This window comes from Kwoniella dendrophila, chromosome 10 (assembly GCF_036810415.1).
Source record: "Kwoniella dendrophila CBS 6074 chromosome 10, complete sequence".
In the NCBI taxonomy this organism is placed as follows: Eukaryota; Fungi; Basidiomycota; class Tremellomycetes; order Tremellales; family Cryptococcaceae; genus Kwoniella; species Kwoniella dendrophila.
In genome coordinates, this window is record NC_089485.1 from 12,696 (window position 1) to 39,926 (window position 27,231).

The 27,231-nt window shown below is 36.9% G+C and overlaps 9 protein-coding genes across 9 annotated transcripts; 4 read left to right on the top strand and 5 right to left on the bottom strand.

Annotated features, from left to right (window-relative positions):
• Positions 1 to 2,691: 2,691 nt before the first annotated feature.
• On the top strand, positions 2,692 to 5,001 carry L201_007000 (uncharacterized protein; the record flags this gene model as incomplete). The annotated part of the gene is made up of 6 exons (XM_066222711.1): positions 2,692 to 3,139; positions 3,206 to 3,265; positions 3,341 to 3,753; positions 3,840 to 4,234; positions 4,319 to 4,403; positions 4,477 to 5,001. 6 exons carry the CDS (start codon positions 2,692 to 2,694, stop codon positions 4,999 to 5,001), a joined length of 1,926 nt encoding a protein of 641 aa, XP_066078808.1.
• Positions 5,002 to 6,027: 1,026 nt separating this feature from the next.
• On the bottom strand, positions 6,028 to 8,844 carry L201_007001 (uncharacterized protein; the record flags this gene model as incomplete). Its single annotated transcript, XM_066222712.1, has 11 exons — positions 6,028 to 6,148; positions 6,281 to 6,609; positions 6,687 to 6,830; positions 6,905 to 7,066; positions 7,127 to 7,172; positions 7,237 to 7,320; positions 7,383 to 7,470; positions 7,644 to 7,826; positions 7,902 to 7,982; positions 8,111 to 8,145; positions 8,261 to 8,844. 11 exons carry the CDS (start codon positions 8,842 to 8,844, stop codon positions 6,028 to 6,030), a joined length of 1,857 nt encoding a protein of 618 aa, XP_066078809.1.
• A 1,535-nt stretch (positions 8,845 to 10,379) lies between these two features.
• L201_007002 (uncharacterized protein) lies at positions 10,380 to 11,464 on the top strand (the record flags this gene model as incomplete). Its single annotated transcript, XM_066222713.1, has 4 exons — positions 10,380 to 10,523; positions 10,626 to 10,882; positions 11,014 to 11,234; positions 11,331 to 11,464. The coding sequence occupies 4 exons, from the start codon at positions 10,380 to 10,382 to the stop codon at positions 11,462 to 11,464; spliced, it is 756 nt and encodes a 251-aa protein (XP_066078810.1).
• Positions 11,465 to 11,879: 415 nt separating this feature from the next.
• L201_007003 (uncharacterized protein) lies at positions 11,880 to 15,210 on the bottom strand (the record flags this gene model as incomplete). Its single annotated transcript, XM_066222714.1, has 9 exons — positions 11,880 to 11,921; positions 12,005 to 12,299; positions 12,405 to 12,531; positions 12,606 to 12,800; positions 12,908 to 13,133; positions 13,197 to 13,441; positions 13,552 to 13,821; positions 13,942 to 14,704; positions 14,821 to 15,210. 9 exons carry the CDS (start codon positions 15,208 to 15,210, stop codon positions 11,880 to 11,882), a joined length of 2,553 nt encoding a protein of 850 aa, XP_066078811.1.
• A 580-nt stretch (positions 15,211 to 15,790) lies between these two features.
• Positions 15,791 to 17,431, bottom strand: L201_007004 (uncharacterized protein; the record flags this gene model as incomplete). Its single annotated transcript, XM_066222715.1, has 7 exons — positions 15,791 to 15,819; positions 15,900 to 15,931; positions 15,990 to 16,288; positions 16,405 to 16,585; positions 16,679 to 16,788; positions 16,862 to 16,875; positions 17,143 to 17,431. The coding sequence occupies 7 exons, from the start codon at positions 17,429 to 17,431 to the stop codon at positions 15,791 to 15,793; spliced, it is 954 nt and encodes a 317-aa protein (XP_066078812.1).
• Positions 17,432 to 18,616: 1,185 nt separating this feature from the next.
• Positions 18,617 to 19,992, bottom strand: L201_007005 (uncharacterized protein; the record flags this gene model as incomplete). The annotated part of the gene is made up of 6 exons (XM_066222716.1): positions 18,617 to 18,836; positions 18,901 to 19,021; positions 19,145 to 19,287; positions 19,410 to 19,515; positions 19,596 to 19,715; positions 19,794 to 19,992. 6 exons carry the CDS (start codon positions 19,990 to 19,992, stop codon positions 18,617 to 18,619), a joined length of 909 nt encoding a protein of 302 aa, XP_066078813.1.
• Positions 19,993 to 20,532: 540 nt separating this feature from the next.
• Positions 20,533 to 22,141, top strand: L201_007006 (uncharacterized protein; the record flags this gene model as incomplete). Its single annotated transcript, XM_066222717.1, has 4 exons — positions 20,533 to 21,226; positions 21,358 to 21,625; positions 21,684 to 21,979; positions 22,050 to 22,141. 4 exons carry the CDS (start codon positions 20,533 to 20,535, stop codon positions 22,139 to 22,141), a joined length of 1,350 nt encoding a protein of 449 aa, XP_066078814.1.
• Positions 22,142 to 22,770: 629 nt separating this feature from the next.
• Positions 22,771 to 24,286, top strand: L201_007007 (uncharacterized protein; the record flags this gene model as incomplete). Its single annotated transcript, XM_066222718.1, has 5 exons — positions 22,771 to 22,905; positions 23,041 to 23,124; positions 23,199 to 23,552; positions 23,653 to 23,984; positions 24,091 to 24,286. 5 exons carry the CDS (start codon positions 22,771 to 22,773, stop codon positions 24,284 to 24,286), a joined length of 1,101 nt encoding a protein of 366 aa, XP_066078815.1.
• A 196-nt stretch (positions 24,287 to 24,482) lies between these two features.
• L201_007008 (uncharacterized protein) lies at positions 24,483 to 26,837 on the bottom strand (the record flags this gene model as incomplete). Its single annotated transcript, XM_066222719.1, has 3 exons — positions 24,483 to 25,618; positions 25,684 to 26,030; positions 26,098 to 26,837. 3 exons carry the CDS (start codon positions 26,835 to 26,837, stop codon positions 24,483 to 24,485), a joined length of 2,223 nt encoding a protein of 740 aa, XP_066078816.1.
• Positions 26,838 to 27,231: the final 394 nt, after the last annotated feature.

Genomic DNA, 27,231 nt, shown 5'->3' on the forward strand with positions numbered 1-27,231 from the left:
CTGACTCACATGTTAATATATCGTTAAAAGTACGTTCCTTTTCCGTACTTTGTATCCGTTATTATCGTGTATACAATAAAGCTCTACCTTATTACACAGAATGTCTATGTTGTCTAATTCCCTTTCCTATCCTGACAATGAAAAGGTCCGTTGTATGCAAGGATATACCTAGGTATGATTGTATGGCGATTATTAAAGGCGTAAGATGTATGGGTGTTGATGAAACATTAATCAATTGATTAGTTTTTTCAGCTGATGGTTCTGTCTTATGTTGATCCTCAGAATCTATGCCAAGATACTGATATGTGTAAGGATTCGTTTAATAATATTTTGAATTAGCTTGATCGAAACAATATAACAAGAACATACTAAAGTCACACAAATGAATCAGAAATAAATGTTTCCAGGTATAAATATTCATGTAAACAAATCTCGAGGTTAACGTTATCTCAATCACCACGAGGTAAAAGCATGTTTCTGAGAATGAATGGATTCTATCTTTAACTAAGAAGATGAGAATGTCTTGTTATCGGTTTAGATTTCAAAAGGTACCAGATAAAATCCAAAGAGGTAGATCAGTGACATCTAGGATAATCTTGTTGTTGTTTTCACGCGTTGTTTACCTTCTTGTTTTACTTGTTTACCCTTCATGTCAAAGTCATTCTTATTTCTCCGAGATAAACACTGATAAAGATATCTGTAATCCAGGAGTAGCAGCTGTACGTTCGCCTATCTACCTACCTGACAGACTTGATACAAATATGGGATTAGGGGGTATATGCTAAACGATGCAACTATCAACTACTTTCCATGGTGTAAGGGGTTTCCAAGACATGTCCCGACCATTCAATGAAAAAAACCGGACGCTACTGATACATGTTTCTTTTCGTTCAATATATCGATTCAGTTTTTTTTCATTCATGATTGTCTCAACTTTGAAAACAATCATACCATTCTGTTCTTCACGTTTGCCATCGTAACGAGTTCAACTTGAGAAGATTGTATGAACTCGCTCAGGTCCCCTCTGCGTGTATCTGCAAAGAATGCATGTCTACACTCGGAGGGATAGGATAGCTTTGTTACTTAAAAAGCATGCAATAACCTCATGCTTTCTGCATGGCATATAATCATAAGATCCCATATGCAACTTGCTACTGACCGCTTTAGCTAGTCAGATAGGCAGAAATATCATATAATAAACCGTCTTTGGGACGTTTTCAGGGTTTTGTCAAGGATAATTTTACAACCCTTTGGTCATGCCTTGTATAGGAAAGCGTTACAAAATATGTGTTTTGTTTTTCTTTTACCCTTTCCTCTGATTCGTACTGCATAAACCCAGAGGAGGTAGTTTAGCAACTGAATTATAAATTGCAGATCGGAAAGATATTCGGTACCACGAAAACGATTCGAACAACATTTGAAAAAAGGTACGAGACCCTTCTTCTCTTCCTGTGCACATGTGATGAATCACCGCTATTTTGTCCTCAGCTAAAAGTGTTAGTCATACTTTATCTCAGGGAACAGTTAGTATAGATCAGCTCATCCGAAACAGGTGGGTGTGTAACCGCATCAAAATTGTTGCATTCATTCATATTCATTCACATGGTCTTAAAAGAGAAATATCAAGATCCCGTTTTCTTCTCTGAAGTTGCTCAGTGTTTTGGTGTAAAGTCGGAGACAGCCCATTCCACCCACGGGAGGATTACGCACTTCAAAGAGGAAAATTAAAGCTGCAAGCCAAAGAGCGACTACGAAGAACGACCAGAATAATATGTTAGTAGATAAGAGGACGCTGATTACGATACCACGAGGACAGTACGAGTACAGTGTACGTATCACATGTCAGCTCTTTCCGGACGGGATGCCCCAACGGCTGAATCTGCTCTGTTAAGACTTAACAAGCCTGCTGATATCCGGAACAAGTACTCGTAGTACTAAGCCTTCGTTATCAATCTTCATTTTAGGTCTTTTTGGAAACCCTCTAACTGTCCAGAACTAACTGTAAAAGATATGGGAGCCGACGATCATTCAGAACTCATAAAGGGAAAACCATTCATTTCACCCTCACTGGATATCGTAACTTTTACAAGGAAGTAAAAATTGAATGGGAAATCAACTGAAAAGTTAAGCTTCAATTCATACCTAAAACTCGACACAGTAGCTAGGTGTAACAAGAATTTAACAGAAATAAGATGCGATGTCTGTGCTGATTCATAATCAAGATTACTATTTAGGATCAGGATTCAAATTTTACTAAAGCTGATCTCCAGTGTGGACCCTTTCGACGATATGGCCTTGAGTACCAAGTAAAAGGGAAAGAAGTAATAGGACGTACGACGGCTGTATGTAAGCCTTTGTCATAATACCCTTTGTGAGAAGCTCAAAAAGAGAATCCGTCTTACCTGTTACGTTCAACGTCAGAGGAGGATAGTTGTTATACTGACTGTGATTAAGGAAAGAAAATATCTTTTCCGCAAAGAGGTCAGCTTAACAGAGACTATGAGTGATCATAACAGATTCCAATACATCTCTCGTGTCGATTGTTCGATTATCTTTTGTTTTTTTATCAATTAAGACTCTCTTTGAATACCTTCTCAATTATTTTATAATCTCGATAACTTTGTCAACGCTCTTTTAGTTAGAGATTTCTCTCTAATCTCCTCAATATAGACAACTTTCGACAACATCACCATGTCATTCCAATCAAAGGTGTACGCACCACGATCTAGATTAATATCAAGTCGACAATCAATAACATTAATAATCTTGGCTTTAATAGTGATATTATACAGTTCGATACCGAATCATTATTTACAAAAACAAAACCTACCTACTTTCTCTTCATTATATTCTGAAAATTCTTGGACGTCATCGTCATCTTATCATGAACAACAACAAGATAGTGTAGCAGATCTAATCAGCACAAGATCGGCTGGTGAATTAGGTACTTTTGTTGAAACTTCTGCTTTTGATTTACCAAAATTAATAGCTACCAAAGTAAAATCACCCTCTTCATCATCGTCAAAATCAATGTATTTAGATGATGAATTAGATGTAGATGAAACTTTAAATGGAGGTACAATGAATGGTGTAGAGAATTTAAGAATAGCAGTTCTGGAACATGCTGGTTTCCACGAAGGTGAGCTAACTCTTTACCATGCCAAATTATCATCAGTTTACTAATATTAATTGACTTCAAATGTAGAGGTTGTAGGAGCTGTACTAAAAACTATGATTGATATCGGTGCCAACTTCACATTATACCGTAAGTTTGAAAATCTTCTCCTTGATTAAAAGGAAGATCACTTACAAATAGATTGTGAACCCTTTGATACCACAGGTGATAGCTTCAGATGGGGATACGATACAGTATTATCTGAAGGAATGAACTATACAGTCAAACCAACACCATATTCAGATGGAACATTTGCCAAAGCAGTAGACAATAAAGAGATCGATGTAGTCATACATATATCATGTGATTATGGTTTTTTCAATTGGCCAAAAAATAAAATAGCATATGAATCAATGAAAAATAATAAAGATTTGGAGTTAATTTGTATGTTACATGAATTAGAACAATTAAAAGATGAAGAAAAAAGACAATGGGAAAAGGCAACAAATGAAAATAGATTAACTTATTTAACTTTATCAAAACATGTTAAAACTTTTTTAAAATCACAGGTCTTGAAATGGTCTACAATGTCACATTCTTTAAATTGGGGTAAAGTTGATGTCGAAGAGTTTGTTCCTGTAAGTATCCCACAGTCTGTAGCTTGATAAGCTAACCGAGCACGACGGAAAAGTTGCTAATTTTCATTTCGCTATTATTTCAAAAGATCTTCCCAGTAGATCCCGCCACTTTACCTGATAGTGAAGCAGTTCAAGTATCTCAATATTTCCCTAAACGAGCTGATCGAATACCATCAAGATTAGCTATTTTAGGAAACATCAAACCATGGAGTAGAACATATATACCAATAATGAATGATTTGCAAACAGCTTTACAAGTCGATCCATCAATTTGGGGTTATTTACCTTTAACAAAAGAAGAAATTGAATCGAATTCAACATATAAATCATCAAATGATCCTTCAAGACCACCAGTAACATTACATTTCATTGGTAAATTAGTACCTTCAGTTAAATTAGATATTCCACCTTCAATGAAAGATATGGTTTTCATCCATTCAGATTTGGCTTATACTGAATTTTATAGATTATTAGGTTCAATGTAAGTCATCTTACGGAAATGTGGCACCAATACATCGATTGCTTCCCATACTGATCCGATTTTGCTGTTGTTATCTTTGAATAGGGACTTGATTTTACCTGCTTTTGTAGGCTGGAATTATTATGAAAAGAAATTAAGTTCAGCCATTCCTGCTGGTATAGTTAGTAAAGTGAGTAGAATCATCCGAATATCTACAACGATCAAAGAAACAATTCTCTAACGGGTTTTGTTCTCTGCTACAGGTTCCAGTATTAGGTTCAGAAATTCTATTAAATTCTTATCAGTTCTTACGTGATCCATCAATCGTATTACATGCTTCTGGATTAAAAGAAATTGAAGCTATAGAACTATTGAGAAAAGGTATCAATCCATATACATATCAACCTATAACCAAAACTATAACTCTTGGATCCTCAAACTCACAAACTGATCCTGTATCTGATGTCGAGATAGAATTAACAACGACAGAAGTAATCAAACCTTTATTACCTGGTAAATCAATACATAATAATGAAAATAAAAGATCATCAAATTCAAATAAATTTAAACAATTATTATTAGGTTTATCATCAGACGATCTTGATCAAGTCGAAGAAGAAGAACAAGGGTTTTCCGAAGAATTAGAATTGGATTCAGATACTTTAGACATGCAAGAAGATTGGTTAGAATATCATCAAAATTTATACAAAGCAAATGGTGAAATGTTCTTAAATTTATTTGATCGATTAAGTAAAAAAATTGAATCTAGAAAACTATCATCAAATTAAGTAAATAAAGTATAGAATATTTCCATTATATCTTCAATTCCTTCTTTTTCTTTTTCTTTTTGTTTTTTTTTTTTCGCTTTTACACTAAAATTAGATAACCGGGGACAATTTCAATCTTAAATAACGATCTGTCTTTTGCTTTATAGAACTTAGACCTTTTTTTGTCTCATATTTCGTTTCATCCTTCCTTTCAATTCTATTTTGGGTTTATCTATGATTTCTTTACTTCGCTTGGACAATTGAAAACAGGGTCTTTAGACTTTTTTTCTCTCTCTTTTCTTTTTGTCTATCAATAAACGACCATTATTACGATTTTCACACGATTTCTCAAATCAGATTTTTAGCATTTTGTAATCACCTAATGTATGAATAACAGTGTGTAGAGACATTATACAAAATTCAGACTATTGCGTTTGCCATATACGCTAATTTACCTTTCACTAACAGAAGCTTGCAATCGTGTAAATGCACGAATTCTGCTATTACAAGCTCACTTTTCCCGCCGACGATAGCCCGAATTTGAAGTAACTGAACAAGCTAAGACGAAATTTACAAGCAAAAAGTCATATATAATTCCATGTTCCAAAAGAAAGAAAATCTGAGTCATGCGATAGATACATAGGTGTGAAGTGCATAAGGTAGTAAGTATATAAACGTAGTATTCTATGTTGTTTTGTTGTATTTCTAATTCTATGATACCTTCATGTTGCTTCTAATTCAAATTGTGACTCTAGGTATATATTTGTACATGGTCATTTCCATTACGCCCAAAAATCCACATAATACATCCTCCACGATAGGGTGTTAAGCATAAGTCCTCTTATACCTTCTTAATCTGTTGTGAAGCCAAAAAATCTCTGTCATACCCCAGATTACAGCAGAAGATTCATTGGTTGTCAATCTTGCTCCAAACAAGTGGGTCGTTATTTTATTTGCTTAGATACTGATAACGGGCGAAAGGCAACAATTCAGCAATCGTACTTACTTAGGGTGCTATGTCGCACGGGTCGAACTGATATCATGAACTCACCTCATGACCGAGATAATTCGGAATTCGTGTCCTCCTTTGGGATCAGCAGTTTGATCTGACAATTCACAATGAAGTACGTGATCTCCTGGTTTCAGATCGTCTCTGATGGTAGCAGCTCTGTAAGAAAAAGTGTTAGTCAGTAAAGTGATCGTGAATTAGTTGATCCGAGTATCAATATCGATGGATTCGCAAATATATTTGACAAGATATTATTGTTCAGAAGAAAATGTTTTGAAAAGAGAAACTCACCTTCCGATATTATAAGGTTCTTTCCAATAACCGTCTAATTTGATTGATTTTGATTTGTCATCATCTATCCAACAAACTGCTGAACCTAAATTGTATTGATATGATCTTAAATAATGTAATTGAACTTGACCTAGAGTTGTAGAGATTGGGAAAGAAACTTTGGATCCAGGTTCATCTGCAATTAAGTAATGTTTCTCTTTCCAATTCCAATGTCTCCATCCTTTTGATTCTGATGGTTTTAATGGATGTTTCAATGCATTGGCTGAATAACATTGTGGTGCTAATTTAGGTAAATTCGAATCTGGACTGTATTTCTTCATGATTGGCGCCTATGATTGAATGGTTCCCCTTTGTCAGCTTGCGATCTTGTTTTCTTACTATTCAAATTCATCTGCCCTCAACTCACTCTTGGCAATGGTTCAATAGGATACAATTTCTCATAATCTATATGATCACCTAATGCAGCTTCTATTCTATCCATTTCACATAACTGTTTATCTATATATGTTGAAGCAATTTTACCCATAAGTTCATGTCCTTGCCATGAAAGCTATAGATGCAGTCGTCAATAAACCCTGTCTATCACTCCGGATGACATATCAGTAGGCCAGTCATATCACTTACATGTCGCAAATCGATTTCTTCCAAGGGATCCTTCCAAGCAAGGTCTTTGACTCTATTATGGAACAGGTGTCTAACCATTGTGGTATTACGAAGTACTTGAGGTAAAACTGGGTTTCTTACAGACACCGTTGGTACATCGTAATACTGAGCTATACCATGGTGCTATACATGACAGAACAGGGATCGGCTCAAAACATAGAGAGGTGAATGGGAGAGACTTACAAGATCACCACCATTGGCGACATATTGGAACATTAAGGCGAAGATTCTGTAAATCATCATTAGATAAGTCTTGGAAAGGTGGCGTAGAAAGGTTTGATGCAATAACTTACTGAAGATTCATGACAGCAGGTTGATTGGGTAAATCGTATAAACCTCGAACGAGTAATTCGTACGTGTTCATATTCCTGATCAATCTGTAATTCGTATAGTCAAAGTCAGACTCAAGGCAAAGACTAGATACGACGAAACAACTTACACTTCATCATTGATAGACAGTTCAATCAAAACCAAATCAACATCTTCTGGGATATGTTCGTTGAAACACAATGAGAAATAATCGGTACCTTTAAGATGGACAAGGCCAAAAAATTCGTTAGCCTAACTCGTAATTTGATCAGTTCTGATAACGCCGTCCTTGTTGATGAAATAGCTTCCTTGATATGTCTACTAGCTCTAACCGCCAATAAATACCAAAAAAGGAGATGATTGTATCCTCGAATCGTAAACTCTTACTCACCCATACCACCTTGAGCACCATTTACAAAAGTATTTTTACCTTCTGATCTTCCGCTTGAACCGGTTTTGATACCTTTAGGATTTGGGAAGAGGTCGTTCAAATGATCAAAGATTATTCGATTCAGATTTTTGGGTGTATGAGCGTTATCTCCATCAGGTGCATCGAGACCATGTCCTTTTGACACTGTAATTTTTCGATAAGATCGACTGAATTAGCTTTCTAATCGGGATATACTACTATATCTGGAAATGAAATCACCTGAACCTCCTATTACTCCAACTGAGAAAGGTTGACCACTTCTCATTTTCACTAAAGCTCTTCTGAGTCTGTTATTCGTACCTATGAGGTGATACCTGATATTAGCCTTCGATTTCAAGGTTGTATGGCTTGATTTTACGTGTATTCCGGATGAATCACATGTTATGGAGCATAGCATTAGGTGAGACAGGGTATCTGATGTCACTCACCGAGAAAACCCAATGCTTTCGTCAAATTGTCCTCTCTACAAAGCCAGTTACAAAAACGTTAGTTGACCATTTGTGCAGTGATGGAGTTCATATCAGATAGCGTTTGTAAAGGTCTTAGAGATATTCTTTAATGGAAGTACATGCACTCACCCAAACTCCTCGCAAAATTCTGGATTTACTTCGCACATACTACATGTTTTAGCACTTTGTAATGGAAGTTGACTAACACCATTTGTTGACAATAAATCTTGACTTGCACCACCCCATCTATTGTTCAATAAACCATATTGTTCTATTTTACCCCAAGCTTTATCACCTACGATATTATGTGCATGTTCACTAGGTAAAAAAATAGCTATTAAGAATAAAATGTTAAAAGCTATTGATAGATTCAAGTATGTTTTTGCATTATTTCTTGAGACTCTCATTATATTAGTTGGTAGATACCTTTGATAAGTCGAATTTACCAAAGTTGATCTATTTGTAGGTGAATCTGGTAAAAGTTCAGAGAGTTGAGGTGGTGAATGTAAAGGTGATGGATATTTTCTACTTCTTGTATTTGAAGTTCCACTGGACAGAGATATCGATGGTGCTAATGCAGTAACTGATCCAGACCTAGAATGAGTTGGATATTGATTGTTTGATGGTTCACCGAATGTCGAGGTGGAATGTTGAGGAGGTGATCTGGGTATAGCTTGTGTATGATGATGAGTATTTTGATCTGTATAGTCCATCTATCTTATTCTATTCAATTCACTTACACCCACCTAACACGAATGGGTGAAAGCTTGGAGTTACAAAAAAGCTTGAGAAAGATGATGAAAGATTGAGTATCGATTGAATCCGTGTTACGGTTGCTAAGTGCAAGGTTGCAAGCAAGGTAAAGGGGAACTGATTGGAATTGAAATTGAATACGCTAAAGGCGTTATAGTGACGTGAAGGTGTAAATTATTGCGAGAGTTTTAAGGGCTTTCTGATGATTTTGGTACCTGTAGATTTGTGTAAAAGTAGATCCGAGCAGTCGCCTGATCTAGAAGTGCTTCGAAATGTACAGCTATGTATATGCTCGTGTACGAGAGATATAATGGAAGTTGCAAAGAGGTAAAGATAAAGATGCAAATATTGAAGCGAGAAGATAATCTACAGTATACTTGTACATAGGAGAGAGAATATTGACCGCAAGACTGAAATCAAGGTTTTATTCGGCGGTAAATCGGCCAAAATAGCATCGATCTGTCCAAGCTATTCCTCTGTTTGGGTTGTATAGCTAGCATGAGAATATCAATGTGCATCAGTCCGCCAAGCGCTACATTGATTCTTTCCAGACCTATCTTCTATTTTTACCAGCTGTACAGAAGAGGTGAAAGTGAGTGAATTGTAGATTCCCCTATTCAATTCTTACAATTACTACTTACGGCACGCGTCAAGCAAGCAAGCAAGATTCACGGTTTGAACGTTCAAACTTTGTTTGCTTTTTAAGGGTAATCCATATGAGATATCCCTACTGTTGCATGCTCTTCACTCAACTCACTTGAATTGGATCCGCATCTGGACCGCTCAATAGTAGAGGAAATAGCATGTTCAACACTGGAGTAGCGTTTGCTGTAGCATAGGATGATGGTGCATTCCCAATATATATTGAACACTGACTTATCACTTCTCTCATAAGCTTGAAGACATGAACAGTTTATCGCTTCCTACTGATCTACTGAACCCCACAGTCGCTGGATAATTGGTCAAATGTGGTTGATCTGTCTGATTTGATAGTAGTTCATTGATACTAGGCAATCTCCCTTAACCGAGAACAACTTCTTTCGCGTATCTGGGCATGGCGGTGGAAGATACCAGCATTACCATCAATGACAACTCATCATTAACCCTCTCATTGATTCGGACGGTCAGCCTGTGAGCCTTTCTCACGATACAGCCCCTCTCAATCAGTGTGGACCATTTATTATCAGGTATTATAAACTACATGAATATGAAGAGGAGAATAGGATATGAGACAAGTAAATCTGACCTTTATAAATTTGCCACAAAAGAATGAAAAGAAAGTCGCGTTTCGGAACATTAATATCACGTCGTACGAGATTATTATTATTATTTTCAGAAATTTATACCTTGCAGTAACAACAGTATAGTCGTATCATCGTATCACCTTCTACTCGTCTTCTTTTGTCATGCATATATAGTTTATATCCTTATCATATCAAAGGTCTTCCTTCTCCTTCTCTTAACCATCCTGGCTAATTAGAAGCAGAAAGCTATGATGGTCGATTCATATAAACCTCGGAAAGGGGACAAGTCAACTTCATCTTCTCAATCAGAAACTTCAGCTTTAAGAAGGTGGGGTATCAGAGCTATTATCTTAGCTTTGATTGTTGGTTTGTATCAATGGGCAAATACCATCAATGTAAGTCAACTTCACTAAAACTATATATCTATTCTCTTCCACTCGACTTGACAATATGACTATCTAAAAGCTAACTAATCTCTCCATAATACTAACTGATAGGATCGATTCTACAGACTCACTCCTGAAGAATTGAATGAAACAGTTCAACATTCATTGCGACTTGCATCAGAATTGAATAAAAATGGAGACTCTGGTACAAATTCAACTATAATTATATCAACATTGATTGATCAATTAGTTGAAAGACATCCTGAAATGAGTTGGTCAACAGATTTCAAAAATAAAAGAGATTGGGTATTCAATAACGCAGGTGGTGCTATGGGTAGTATGTATATTTTACATGCAAGTATAACAGAGTGAGTTATATAGAGTCATTATATTTAGAATATAGCGTTTGCTAGTCATACTGTTTATGTATTTATGTTTTTTTTTTACTGACTACTGATAATGAATTAACTGGATGTTTGGTTGGTTCGGTTTTAATTAGATATATCATCATTTTCGGTAGTGCAGTAGGAACAGAAGGTCATTCAGGTAGACATACAGCAGATGATTATTTCCATATTTTAACTGGTCAACAAACTGCTTATGAAGCTGGTGATTTAACAAGAGAAATTTATAATCCAGGTGATGTACATCATATGAAAAGAGGTGTAGTTAAACAATATGTCGCTGCACCTGAAACTTGGGCTTTAGAATATGCAAGAGGTAAGTCAATTATTTTCTTACGCACATCAGGTTTTTGAGATGTTTTGAGATGAAGCTAAAGATGATAATTTTTTCGATTCATCACAACAATAATAGGTTGGATTCCACTCATGTTACCATTTGGTTTTGCCGATACTTTATTTTCAACTCTTGATTTAATTACTCTTTATCACACCGTTAGAATTACAGGTAAAGAAATGATCAAGAATTTGTTGATTGGTAAAATCTAATTTACATGATTCGACTTAGTGATGGTATCTAAGTTAAAGTGAATATACATGACATAGAAAGTGATTCAAACCCATGGACAGTAAAAATGACGAATCAAGTATAAATAGAAAAATAGAAATATCATACCTGTTATAACTTCATAGCTGAAATAATGCATAACCATATCGTGTCGCATTTGATAGCTAAAGTGATGCAGCACCCGGTTTTATACTTGTGAGCGGAAATACCGCGATGCCCCTTGACATTCAACTTAGATTTCTGTGGGCTTTTAAAATAATTCTACCGAATCCATCGGTGCATCAATATACATATCGTTACTACTTTACAACTGGTATCATTTGATGCGGGGTAATCATATATGGTATAACACGAAAACGCATAGGTCTATTCCTTTCTAGCACATCACAGTCATTTCTAAAGAGGTGGTAGGCTTCGTTTGCATAAGGGACAAATCGTCTAGGAGAGTGATAACAATCACATTAATTACAAAATAAGGACGAGGCGAAGACATTATACATCATAGAAGGTACCGGACTCACTTTGACAGCCATCCATTGGTTCAGACAATTTGTATGGAACAAATGACCACAAGGTGCCAAAGCGTAATTTTTCCTTTTATTTCCAACCACCGATAAACCAGTAGATGTTGAATGATGATGATTATCATAAGATGATTGAGATAAATCAACTTCTTCCATACAAATCGAACATGTTTTTTCTCCTTCACTTAATAATAATGGGAATGTAGCTGCTGCAGCTTCAGGATCTGATGTGGGTGAAGGTAAGATTGGATGATAATTGTATGATTCGGGTGGTGCAAGTGATTTTGGTAAACTGATTAAGTACCAAAAAATATTTTTAATATGTCAGTAAACTCCATTATATAACAGTCATAGGACAACCGTGTTTTGTAAGTATGTCGGCGGCAAGTCAACTTACAAGAAAGAAGGACCAAATCTTTCTTGAGCATATAATAGGGCTATTTGAGCTAATTGCCACCATACAATACCCCAAATCCAATTTGATTTCTCGATGAAGAATACATTATCGGTATATGCGAATGCATCTAAAAATATAAAACCGAACAAGCCAGATTAGCATTTCATCTCAACGATCACAACAATTGATCTGTTCACTTACATAATGGTAATGCCAATCTTCCAGCCGTTGTACCAAGTATGAACCAAGCATCCATACCTCTACTTGTACCTCTTCTTGCATTTCTCCATATTTGAGGTATCCAGAATGAATAGAGAACAAAGAGGAAGAAAGGAATAACTGAAGGTAAAAACGCGAATTGAAGGAAACAAAATAAAAATCCAATAATTGCAACCCCTATTTAACGTTGAAATGAACGTAATTAGCATGAATCTGATCTTCTTGATACCTTTCCAGTAAATAAGAAATAAGGGTATATCCCAAGAAAAGGTATTCAAACATACATCTCAACGCGGGATAATCTCTAAAGAAAGCTTTTATACTTTCAATGGCGGATAATGTTCTCACTATACCATTTTCAGTCACTTGAACACCAGAAGCCGTTGAAGCCGCACTAGCCGTGTCGTTTTGTGCTGTCGTAGGTGTAGTAGCATTGGGTCTAATAAGTGTTGGCGGAGTTGAAGAGCCTCTTTCAGGTGCTTGAATCCGATGTAGAAGAACAGCATATCTCTGTATTACAAATATCAGCAATTTAGCAAATTGCCGATCCGTGAACAGTTAACATAGACTTACTGGGCCAAATACAACCGCTGTGCACAAACACATAAATCCGGGAACCAACATTGGCAAACTAGCTTTGTTGTCACTCATTATCCCTACAACTACATGGGCTGAAAATATCCATGAATCGGTTATTGACATGATGACAATTGTATAAACTGATACTTTTGATAATGCTGATGGGGTACGAGTTTGTTCCATTTGTCGTACAAGCAAAAGGAGAACCACAAGCTGGGATATAGTAGCAAAGGCAGCATCTGTGAAAATGATAAAACAGGAAATCAGCATCAGCATGATTGGCCTTACTTGCTCACCAAATCAATATGAGGACACGCAATAATGAGGAATGGGGATCCACTTGACTTACAATTGATACTTCTTGACCAGAATTCATCGATTCCAACACCTTCACCACCTTGAATACCCATAGCCCAACCACATTGATCAGCTATGATAACTCCACCAAAGCCTTTCCCAACTTGCCAATACGAAGGTGGACGCGGAATGGCAGATTTGATACCTGTTGGATTCTGTATTTCTGAATTGTAGAAATCTATATCTTCTTTCGTTACTCCTGGAGGTAATGGTGGGACTGTCAGGTGAAGGAGTAACGGACAGGTCGTCATTTCGGATATATCTGTAAGCCAAAGGTGCATCAGCTTTGACCTGTTTTTACGCAGCGCAAGAGGTGATAGAAGTAGATATTCTATTCAATCTGAGAACAGGCAGAAACATTATACACTAAATCACCACTCACCATCTTCTCTCAAATCACCAATCATTAAATTTCCATCCAGATTTCTAACTTCTTTCTCTAATTCTCTTAGGATAATTTCTTTGGTAATTGCCGATACTGACGTCGTCCATAAATTCGATAATTTCCTTATATCTATTCTCATACCTTCGGGTAAACCATATAGATTATATGTCCCATTAGGTAAATAGTGCAAGCCGAAAAAATCATAAGTTATACTGTCTTTCTCTCCATTATTTCCCTCATCAACCTTGGTGTCACTAGCAATTTGACCGTCTGTGATAGCTGGATGTATGATATTGGAGGAAGGAGTACTTGTTAAAGTTAATTGACCTTTTACCCAATTCCAATCATCGTATCTTTCCCATTCAGTGCCATTTTTCGTATATTGTTCCTCTAATTCAGGTGAAATTGAGGATATGTTACGTTCTTTTAAGTTCATATCCCATTTTTTAGTTTGTTTCCAATTCCATTCACCTCTTAATTCTTTTGATAATGTTGAGTTCCATTGACCCGTTGGATTTAGATCAGGGAGATGGGTTCTAGTCAAATGATGCCAATACTCCTCATCCTGAATATCTTGATGTGGCGTTGGCTTAGATGAAGTGGATGGTAAGGTTGAATTAGGGTCAATCGAAATGGGATGTAAATTAGACGAACGAAAAAATCCTGTTATATTGTTATAAAATCCATTATGGTGATGACTGGATTCATATGTATATTCAGGCGGAATCCAAGATGATGGAAGTATTGTAGGTAAAATGGGCTAGATATAAAATGCACAGGACGGGTCAGTCTGATACAGCAAAAAATGACAGCAATATACAGTATGTGTTTTATGAGCAAAATAGGAAGGGAATCAATGATTTACACTTCACTCACCTCAGTATAATTCCCTTTCAGAGTATCATTTCCATATAAATTACCTTTCCATTCATCTCTAATCTGTTTCGCATAATCCAATTCACTCATTCTGGTTCTCAATTCACCATCAGGACCAATTTCGATACCAGAATTTATTGGATGATTATTTCCAGACATGAAAAAGAAAAATGCAGTCAAGAATAGCATTGAAGTTATATTTGGTCTTGGAGGTTGTTGTTGTTGTGCTAAGATTTCTGGCGGTATTGGTATGGTTGATATTGTAGGTATTCCGTTTCGGGTTGCTGGTCTAGGTGAACGAGGCGAAATGTTGGTTCCAGCAGGTACGGATGAAGCTGGGGTATTACCTGTACTTCCCGGATGATCGTTGGGTGGTGGTGTACCAGACATCTTGAAGTAAGATTCCTGCTCCCCACTGATTCGTTGCTGAAATGCAGATGTGAGGTGGTACTTTGAATAGATACTCAATGAAGAACAAGACAAAGAAATCAATAACAATCATCACTTTGAGACACTCTCAGACCGGCATTCATCGCCCCGAAGGTAACCTTTCGTGCAGCGGTCAACTCCGCCTATAATATAATAGATATGTGGGCCTTTACGGTGGCAATGGATCAATGGGTGCATAGGGTGTACGAGTGAGAGCAAAGCATGCACTTCTTATGCATGTTTCAGCATCATAGTCAAGATAAGATACAGCATGATAAGCTTGAGCACCCAAATATGATCGATTGTTTGTCAAATTCTGGCATACTGGTACAGATCGTCGGAGCCCAGAAGTTTCCGACTCTTACTAGTCTTATCCGTCATACCTCAGGGCATGTCCAGCATCCCGGTGTTATCGCTTTCTTGAGGTAGAAGAATAGCATACTATGTTTCCAATCAGGAGAAGCGATCAGGATATCAGCTCACTTCAAGTATTTGGCAAATGCTACAAAGGTTGCAACTTGGTGAAAGCATGTAGCACAACTCACTCGCCAAAGAGATAAGTGTTTGGACCTGTCTCAATCGGAGAAAAGAGTTTTTAGTATCAGCACATTATGAGTATCGTTGATTCACATCTGGAAGCAAAGCCTCACCTAGTGGAAAATGTTGATCATTATCATAATAGCTACAGAAAACCGATATCAATTAGCTAAAGTAGATCGAACAGCTCATGGTAAATTTACTTTGTTATACCTTCAAGTAAATCACCCCATCGAAAAAGCTTAATTCCCAAATAATCACAGATCTCTCTTGCACCTTGATCAAGTTGAGCTATCTTCAATCCACCTCCATTCTCCATGTTTGATCTGATATGTCTTGTTCGGAACATTATAGGTAACTCGGTGTTATCATATATCTCTTTGAGGAAATCGAATAAGGTAGTTAATCGAGATTGATGCCATTGGATTTGAGATATAGTGAATCCTGGTCGATCATCATAACTTGATGGTAACCCCGGATCAGGCGTATAGAGTTTCGAATACTAATTGTAAAATGTAGATGACTACTTTGAATCGGCCTAGAAATATATAACATGCTACCTGAAAGTAGTGATATGCTCTGCAAAACTCGTTATCACCAGTTACTGAAATTACTTACATCTCTTATAAATCCCTCATCCCAGAATAAACTACTAGTTATGATCAAGTCAGGTATTTTATTGATTCCAGCAGATTCCATAGCAGGTAAAAAAACTTGTTTGATTCGATTTTCGATCGTTATCGGTCTAGCTTCATGTGTACGCCATTTATCTAATGTTTCATCATCTACTAAACCGTATCTGTATACGGTATTTATACATATACAAAAACCAATTTTAGCAGATCAATAGCGAAAACTATTAAGCGGAAGATCAAATCGATCAACAACTTACGAAAGCCACCATACCAATGTTAAATCGATTCTCTCAACATAACAATATCCTCCTATATGCCCTCCCCAAGATATCGATTCACCATGTATTTCGCCACAAAGTTGTTCAACCTATATGCAATTGTGATTCACAGTATCAGTTTCTTCAAGGTGTATATATATGTGATATTCAGATCTGGCTTACATTGTTCCTATCGTCTAGACAGCAGTTCAAGGTAAATGACAGACTTAGCTAAACTTTCTCGCTACTTATGAGGTCATACCATGGTTGTTATCAATTTTCGGAAGTTACTTACGACTACCATTTTTGAACCAGAAAGATTGTCAGTTCCAATGCGGATCACATCGAAGTCAATCAGAAGATCAGATGACTAACCTTGAACCTGGGATAGCATTACGATATTGAGAATGTTTATCAGCTCATGCTGACCATCTCACAAAGTTTTCTTTTCAGCGTGCACCTACCTACAAAAATTACCATTCTACCTTTTAGCCAATCCCATTCTTCAGCGTCTACCAATACTTTTTGTTGATTCAGTCTCGCTGTGAGTTGAGGTACCAACTCAATTTCAATATCTTCAGGTGCACTTGCGGTATAATTGATCTCACTTATTTCCAACTTCTGTTGAACTATGTTAGATGTATGAGAGATTTTGGGAAAAGGTATCCATCTAGTCTCGTTAAATTCGTCTAATGAGGTAACTTCTAATATACCTCTTTTCATGAAGGGTCGGATGGACATGAAGAGGAACATGTTGAATCTTCGACACGAAACAATAACGATTGTTGTGGAACCGTAAATGAGTTGTATATTAATGATAAGTCGTTTCTATATATTTGTGTAAACACGCCTTCATTAGCTTGAATTTGAGCATGAGTCTGAATGGTATAGAGCATCCATCTATGAGGTGAGGTGAAATCTCGAATGAATATACTAGGGAATTACCAAGTGTATCTACGCGAGAGAAGAGAGAGTTGAGCGGAATCGAAAGAGAATGCACTTACGGTAACAGGTCATCACGATAGTTGATTAAACAGAATATTGATAAACCTAAGAACGTTACAATGCCATACGAGATCATAAACTTGGGTGTTATGGGTATGGGAAGTTTCATCTTGCTTTACTCTTTGGCGAGAGAACGATGAATGGTTCAGAGTGACAGATCAAGAGATATCTCGAATTGCATTTTATACATATATCTTCTGGTGCGTTAGTTATCAGCAAGTCTCCTAGATTCTCAATTCCAGCGTTCAGCACCGAATAATATGACTGATAGCGCATGACCAAGGCAGATCTATACTTCCTGATAATAGGCGTATATCCCAAAGAAGATAATAAGTGAGTTGAATGTAAGGAGATCTTGTGGTAGGTGATCAAAGGTTATCATCTAGAAAAAATGGTATAGATCCGCTACCAATTTCTCGAAGTGAATCCTTTCAAGCAGTTCGTATTGTTAGCAGCCAACAAGCTAAGCTATCGCAATTGATAACGATGCCCAGTAGAATGGATACCGTATCAGTGCGTAATCAGTAATCCATCTTCTTAGTCAATACCCGGAGAGCCAACACTTGCGAGGTTTGGCGGAGTTCAGCATGAGTACCATTCCGCATTTGTATACAACCTTTTGAGGATTGAGTATTTGTTTATGTCTTCCACACGTTCGATGTATGCTTATCCATAGCTCGGATCTTTCCTCATAGGATTCATAGTCGGTGCCAGACGATGTCTTTCTGTTCGCTTATCAGTGTATTCCTTTTTTCTCAAGATGGAACGGTTGTATAAGTTCCTTCTCCAAACTTGAAGATGCTCTTGGGATCTGCGTTGAAGTGCAGCAGAGTTGATCGGAATATGTGATTGACGTCGATTATCTGTGTTCGATTCTTATTGACGTATCATTGAACACAAGGTGTATATCATCTTTACACACAATATGTTCTATTATAAACTACTTTCTTCCAATATCTCTCTCAATTCCGTTATTCTCTCTTCGGCTAGATTCCAAGCTTCACCTAAAACCCTTTCTCCACTTTTACCTTGAATACCACCTAAACCTTCTTGCCTTATTAGACATGCTTCATTGTCTTCATCTAATGCAATGGATATTGTAGTGGGTAAAAGAGGGGTTTCATACGATGTTGGATCTGGTAAAAGATGTGTACTAGTTGGATGTGCAGTGTATTAGTTGATGACTCTGCATACGCAGCGGGTACGAATCATCTCACCTGCTGAATATTCCAAATGAACATGATAACGCTATACGTCCTAACTGTAAAGGATATGTCTCTGTTCTTGAACATATCGTCTGTGTGGTTTCTTCATTATACTTGGCTTTTGGTAATCTGACTGAAAGAGCGAATCCAGCCTGAATTAGTGACCTTGGCAAAAAAAATTCAAGATCTGCTCCGTCTGAATTCACGGATCCGGATCTCGAAAATCACATGATCGGTGTTCGAAAGAAGAACTTACCATTCTTTAAAGCTGCCATGACTGCTAAAACAGCAGCGTCAAAAGCATTTCCATCATAATTTATGCAAACAACGTCTATATATATTACCCATACGGCTTTCCCTGGTGATATCACTAAAGACGATGGAGAGAGGGTACTGGAGCTAGTCGCATAATATTCATGTCAGCTAAGGATGATTTCAGCTTGATTTGACGAGGCTCATGGCTACCACGAGGGATATGTGCATTGATATTCATAGGCTGTCCCAAATACCTGAACACTCACGATACTATCAAATCATTCAGCCAATTTGAGTAAGTTTGCGCTTCATCTCCAGGTGGTCCAGGCTTAAAGTTTGGTGAACATAATGCAGGTAAATCAATGTTCGGTACTATTGATATCGACGATCAGCGCTGATCATCTAGTAAGATCTTACCAAATAATGCTGGGCAAATAGATTTCAATACTCACCCACATAACCTTCATTTGGTGCCTGAGCAGTAGGTTCAGAAACTTCAGCTTTAATACCGCAAACCATCGTTGTATCTCCCATTCTAATTAAAGATGATCCATGTGCCGTCGATATTGAACCTTAGTTTAATTGATGACAAGATCAGCAAGAATATTTCGTCTGACGCTCAATACGGATACCGTAACAGATCAGCTTACCAACATTGATGGAAACATCTCTCCATCCTTTTATTTTCCTTCCATCCGGTCTATAACCTTTCGTCAAAAATCGAGATAGGTACTGTGAAGGATGTAATTTCTTAAATACCTCTGCTGAAGATCCAGGAATCGAAGAGGGTCCAGCTGAAGAAGATGAGGCTTCATTAGGTGGTTGTTGGGCGGTAAGTGTTGCAGCCATCTTTAATGATCACCTAAGAGTAGATTCGCTATCAAGCTTTTCGATAAGCAATAGATATGAGGTTGATATGGGTTCAGAATTATATTATCGATCTGCATTTATATTCTCAAATCCAACATTCAACTTTCAATTGTGGGAAATACGACAAGTATCAAAATGAGGGCCTGTGGGGCCCATTTAAGCAGTAGAGCGATGTTGGCCACGAGTGCCACATTCATACGGTTGACGGTGTTAAAATATACTGTTAACCGGTACATAACGCTTTATCCACGTGTGGTCCGCGTTTAAGGTGTGACAGCATGTTATATATCGCAATGAAGCTTAAATGGTCATAGCCATTCAATTGACAGACATTTTATCTGTTATCTTCTTCTTTTTTTCACTACCCTTCCTACTTTTACTATTCTGTTAAACTCGACCACAAACTGATATCGCGCAAGTAGTGAACGAAAGAAGATCCTATTGTTACAATCGTTTCATCATCAAACCAGGTATTTGAAGTCACAGAACAGCTTCTGCACATCAACAAAACATACCTAAATGGCACAGGCCCGAGCTATTCATCCTTCACCTCCACCTATACCCGCTCGTCTGCCTTCACTTTCTCCTCGACCTGGTAATTCACGTCAAAGATCTCGTTCATCCATATCGGCTTCACTCTCACCTACACCTGGTGAAAGTCGTAGCATAACAAAGAAACTTTCAAACGAACATAAGGAGAACGACCATCCTTCAAACACAAAAATGATGAATGGTAATGCCGCGTCACCATCCTCATTGAAAGGGAAATTACCTTTAGAAGGAGAGATTGTCGAAAATGGGAATGGAGGTGGACAAATATGGCGTGATGGATCATTGGAACCATCTGACGATAATTCATCGAATTCAACAGGAATCAGAATTAGGAAAAATCCACCTAGATCAGCAAGATCATCTTCTATAATTGATAACAACAATAAAAATGGATTATTAAATACTTTACCGACTATACCTGATCCACAAATCGAAGAAGGTGATTCAGCTATCGATGATTCTCCCATTACCAAAAATGAACAGCATACACATATACAACCTCCGCCCCCTGCACCTTCAACTCAAACGGGAACAGGTGATAGACCAGTGACAACAAGAAAAAGAAGATCAAGTAGTATAAAAAGAAAACCAAGTCCAGGTGTAACACCGACGAAAGCTGTTGATTGGGAAATTCCAAGGAAGACTTTACATTCTTCAATAGGTAAGTGAACTGTATTGTTATATTCGTTCTACCGTTGAGTCGAAGATTACGACTGTATCCTTTCTAGTATCCGTCCCTCTTGACTCACAATATGGAAACAAAGCTAATAACAAACCTTTCAACTCGTCTAGGCTTCTTAACATTATTCCTTAACCATCTTAACCCTCCCTCCCTTAGACCTCTGATTACTGTACTTTCCACGACGTTGATCACAATATCTGTTACCGACTTTTTCAGATTGCAGTTCCCTGGGTTTGCCGAAATATGGGAGAGTTATTTGGGTTTTTTAATGAGAGAAAGCGAAAGAAATAAGATCAATGGTGTGGTGTGGTACTTGATCGGTGTCATTTTCGTGTTAGGCTTATATCCTAGAGATGTAGCTGTTGTCGCTATTTTAACGTGAGTAGGCTATTTCTATCAAGCATTAATCTCGTACTAATTTCATTTACGTATATAGTTTGTCATGGTCTGATACAACAGCCTCAACTTTAGGTAGATTATGGGGTAGGTATACTAAACCTTTACCCGCAAATTTTCCAGGTATAAAAGCATTGAAATTCGCACCTAGAAAATCGTTAGCTGGATTCTTAGCAGCCGCCGTTACCGGGTTCTTGATTGGAATTTCATTCTGGTGGAATGGTAGTGGAGGTAGATGGGTAGTATTAGATGTGGAGGATCATGGTCATGGATACTGGGGCTTATGGGTGACTGCCGCTGTAGTCGGTTTGGGCGGAGCAGTTGTTGAAGCTTTAGGTATGTCCAACCGGCCTTCTCTAGAATGAAGGGTTGAGGTACAAGCTAATGTCATAAATTTGCCATGTAGATTTTGGAGTTGATGATAATCTCACTTTACCAATCCTTTCCGGAGCTATCGTCTGGGCGTGGTTGGCCGTAACCAACTTTTTCTTACAATAGATACGGTACTCTCACTATATGATCGCTCTGCATATTATCGCTTGTAATAATTTCAACTATGTTACCCTCCAAAAGTCTTCAACACATACCTTCATATCTCTTTCCTGATCTATCCTCCACCAATAATTCTCTTGTATCGCTCAACCGTACGCTTATTACATATACTTAGAATAATTCCTCCTCACATCACCATTTACGAAATCTTATGACATATACATTTATCTGTACCAAGAAAAATCATGTTTTCTCCTTTTCTCTACTATACTGTCTTATTTTTTGGTATTTTACGTGTCAAATGTTTAGAATATACCAAATAATCTGTCAGATATACCTAATTACATAGAATAAGATATCATGCTATACATATATATGCCTCAATTATTGAACATTGTTGTCATCACGAAGCATATAGTGTGATTAAGATAAAGCTTAAAAGGGAGTATCATTTAATGGGTCGATGTACCGCGTGGGAGCCACATGGCTTGGATATGCTTACCGTTTATTTTTGAATTTATTTTCATTTCATTTCTAAAACCATCGTTACAACGTTGAATGCATGATATTTTATATTCGATACTATAATTGCACCTTACTTTATTCACAGTAAACTTCAGATTGATTAGAACAAGATGGCTGAAACATCCACTATAACGATAACGCCAAGAGATGATTTACTCAAATCACTTGAAAAACACAATTCAACCTTTACTACCTTGTTGAGCTTGATCCCTACTCAATATTATATCGCACCTGATCCTGAGGTGGTGAGTGTGTCGATATTCTCTTGTGATGCAACATAGTGTAACAGTGGAATATGCTCTTGCTGTTGTGGTTATTCGGCCAACTCACGAAGCTGACACTTGCTGACTTGCTTAATGAAATATCGAATGAATTTATAGGCCGATAGTAAATGGATGAAGAACAAAAAGAGGAAGACTGGTGAGGAGATCAAAGAACACAAGAGAAAGGTCAAACAGGACAAGGTCAGTGATTCATCTTTACAATCTATATTGCAACACAACAGATCCGTGATGTACTAACATATTTATTTTTCCAGCTTGATCCTTTGAACAACTCTAAAACACTAGACCAGATCCAATCGACTTCTAACGATAATACCGATCAAACGGAATCAGCTGAAATCAAAGACATTTTACCTGAAGCCGGTCCATCAAATTTACGACCTTTACCACCTCAAGCTTCAATTACAGATCTAAGAGCTAAATTGCAAAATCGATTAGATTCTTTCAAGAGGCAAAGAGGTGTAAACGTGGATGAAGAAGGTTCAACGTCGTCAAGAAATGAACTAGAAGAAGAGAGAAGAAGGAAGAGAGGTGAAATGAGAGATAAAAGGAGAAATTCAAGAAAAGAAGAAAGAAGGAAAGAAGGTGAAAGAGGTAATATTGCAAAGGTAAGCGTGAAATATATTTTAGTTCGACAATTGTTACATTGTTCGATAATCGTCGAGGAAATGGCAGGACGCAAAGCTGACTTGTGATTGATCGCATCAGACTCAATTAATCGTACCACAATTACCAAGAGAAGATCCAACATCATCCTTATCATTCCCATCTGTATCTTTACCATCTTCATCAAAACCTAAACCTAATGGAAAAGGATTTAAAAAAATCACTGATCCTTCACAAGCATTAGCACATTTGGAAAAACATAAAGAACATTTAGAATCTTTACCTGAAGAAAAGAGAAAAGAAATTCAAGAAAGAGAAAAATGGTTAAAAGCTGAAGAAAGAGCTTCAGGTGTAAAAATCACTGATAGTGAACAAACTTTAAAGAAAGCTGTAAAAAGAAAAGAAAAAGCTAAATCGAAATCTTCACAAGCTTGGTAAGTATTTATTTTTTTTCTTTCGGTCTATCAATCCGTTTTCTTTGCAGATACGATTCGAATGTACTCGAGTTGAGCTAAACTAATGCATATCTTCATCAAATAGGGCTGAACGTAAAAGAGATATCGAAAAATCAGCAGCTACAGCAGCTAAAAAACGAAATGATAATATCGCTAAAAGAGTTGATGATAAACGAAATAAAAGATTGGGTATCAAAGATAAAGGTGCAGCTAGTAAAAAAGGTAAATCAAGACCTGGTTTCGAAGGTAAAAAAGGTAAAGGTGGTGGTGGTAAGAAATAGATCATAATTTACTTCATACTTCCCTTGTCCCCGTTCAGGCAGTGATATTTAGATGACTGCTGTATTTATATGTCATGTATTGCGTGCTATTATTGCTCACTAACTTTCACAGAGAAGCTGTAGCTGCAAATATATATCAGAATGCAATCAAGATGCATGGGTACAAATGCAGCAGAAATAAATGTCCGTATATAGATCACTCTCGGGTCATTTCCATACTCTGATAATATTGGAAATCCATCTTTCGCCTATTATCAGCAACCAATCTACCCCATTCTAAATACAATCTGAACATATAAGCTATCATATCTTCTTTTCTCCAATGAGTATCAGACCAAATTCTACCTGAATTTGCAATATCTCTTGCTAAAGCTGATTCACCTGGAGTTGAAGGTAATCCTTGGAAGAAAGCCATTATATCGTATAAATCTGAATAATCTAATTGTATTGGAACATAATGAACCCAAGGTTGAATTCTATCTGTCCACCATTCAGGCATTATCGTTGATTTAAAAATCAATGAACCTGAAGTTAATAATCTTTTAAATCTTGCTGACCAAGCATTACCATCGATATCTATTACATATTTATAATTTAATGCTTCTTCATGTGTCATTTGATCTGCCCATGAAAATTCTTCCATTAAATCATCACATGTACCATCATCAACATCACATTGAATTGGTGTACCTGTAAAACCTAAATCCATTGATCTTTCATTCCATCTACCTAAATTAGCTTTTTTCATTATTTTTTCTAATTCAATTTTACTATTTCTCATTGATTTAGGTGGAGGTATATAATTTATATTTAAATTTTCATTTACTTGTTCATCTCCATCACCTTGTTCATCTGATTCAAGTTGATTATCAAAATAATTTGTTAAATAAATTAATCTCGTTCTATGTGATGTTCTCCATGGAATTTCTTGTGAAAATGTTGTACCGGTATTTGAACCTCTCCATAATAATTTATTTTCTTTTTTCTCTTCGAATGGTATATTGATTCCAACATCATCTGTCCATTGTTCAACAGGTACACCTAAAATATCAGAATGTAAATTCGTTTTGGATAATGTGAAAATCGGTATTAATTCTGATACTTTTGGTATCTTTCCTGCTAAACTTCCATGTATAGTTATAATTTCTGGATGTTGACATAAATCCATACTTTTTGAATGTGATGATATAAATTTCTTATTTGATAATTTCGTATTCGGTATCCAAGTTGGATTTCCTGATAAATGATTGAAGTTTCTCAAAGGTGATCTAGGTGGACATGCTGCTGACCAATCTGATAATGTCAAGTCTATCTCATCATCTGCGTCGAACCCTATAAAAGATGATATGTCAGATATGAATCAATCAATTCCTGCAGACGCATCGAATTCGACTCACATTCCTCTTCTTCAACATGTTCCACTAATTCTCTTCTGTAGTCGTAACCTATGATATTTCTAGGTGTATCATGTACAGACCAAACGATTTCCATATCAGGTAACCACTGAGCTATCGGACTCAGTAATTCAGCTTGTTGATCTAATCTTTCATCTGCACCATGGATATTTTCTGAATAAAATACATTTGTCCTGACCGATCCTCTCTTCACACGCATCGTGAATGTATCGGCGAGTTGTGAAGCTGCTTCTATGCGATTATTTAAATCCCTTGGAGATAAAGCTCGGAATGGTAGCAGATCACGTTCTATTTGATCGTATTCGTCTGGAAGGGGTATTCCGTTTTCACTAAGTCCACAAAGCATAGTTAGCTAGCTGAATTGAATGATCATTTAAATATAATTGACAAACTCACACAACGTAGGCCCACCATTTATCAAACCCTTTTGGAGGTTTCCTCTTATATCTTTTTTGGTATTCCCTGACAGCCTGTGCCAAAGTTTTACTCTGCCTTGCTACCTTATTATCCCATTCTTCTCTAGCATCTCTGATCAATTGATGTATAGGATGAACAGTACTTTTAGGATTCACTTTCAATAAACCATTTTCTATTTTGTGTTCAACTGATCTTTTAGCTAATAATGCTGGAGGTAAGGGAGCTCTGGGAACTGCTGATCTGATAGTTGATATTCGTTTCGAACTTAATGATTTTGAAGAAGAGGAAGAATTTTGACCAAAGGATTCGTTATACGAAGCGACCTGATCCTCTTTAGATAACATCGGTCGTAAAAACGTTATATAGATGAACATGATCCCTATAACATAAACCACCCATCTTCTCGAAGAACTTCCCACAGATATACCAACTAATCCTTTTAAGAAAGACCATCTCCTTCTTCTATATTTAGATGATATTTCTCCATCTTCTAATTCTTCTTCCGACCTTCGCCTTTGTTCTGCTTTACCCCATACTTGCTGTAAACCCGCTAACCTTATAGCAGCAGCCGCTTTGGTTGGATCTCTTTTATACGAATGTAATTGGGAGTGATGTTTTTGATCTGCTAAAGTTGGTGAGACAGGTTGAGCATGCCATGGTTGTGAGAATGTCTTTGGTGATATCGATGGAGAAATGTATGTGTGAGCTCGAAGAGACATTTTCGGAAGTGATGGTAAATGTTTGTTATTTGTATTGTTGAATTATGAAATAGACAAATGAGAGTTGCTGATGACAGTCATTGGGGTGACATTTGCTAAAGAAGAAGTCTCGATAAGTAGGAGTACAGGTGACTGTGAGGTGTCTAAAAAATCAGAATATAGACATCAATCTAAACGATTCGTGTCTAAATTGTCTAAGAAGCTGTTTTTGCCTCCTTGTAAATCAAGTAAGGATCATAACTGATTATGCATTGATTAGCGATTACGGCTGAGAGAATCGATTTCGAAACTGACGAGAATAGCCCTTTTCGATATGCCAGGACCATCATGTTGTTAAATTATATTAGTCGATAACTTTTCATCAATTCCCTTTGAATAGACCTGGATTTTTAAC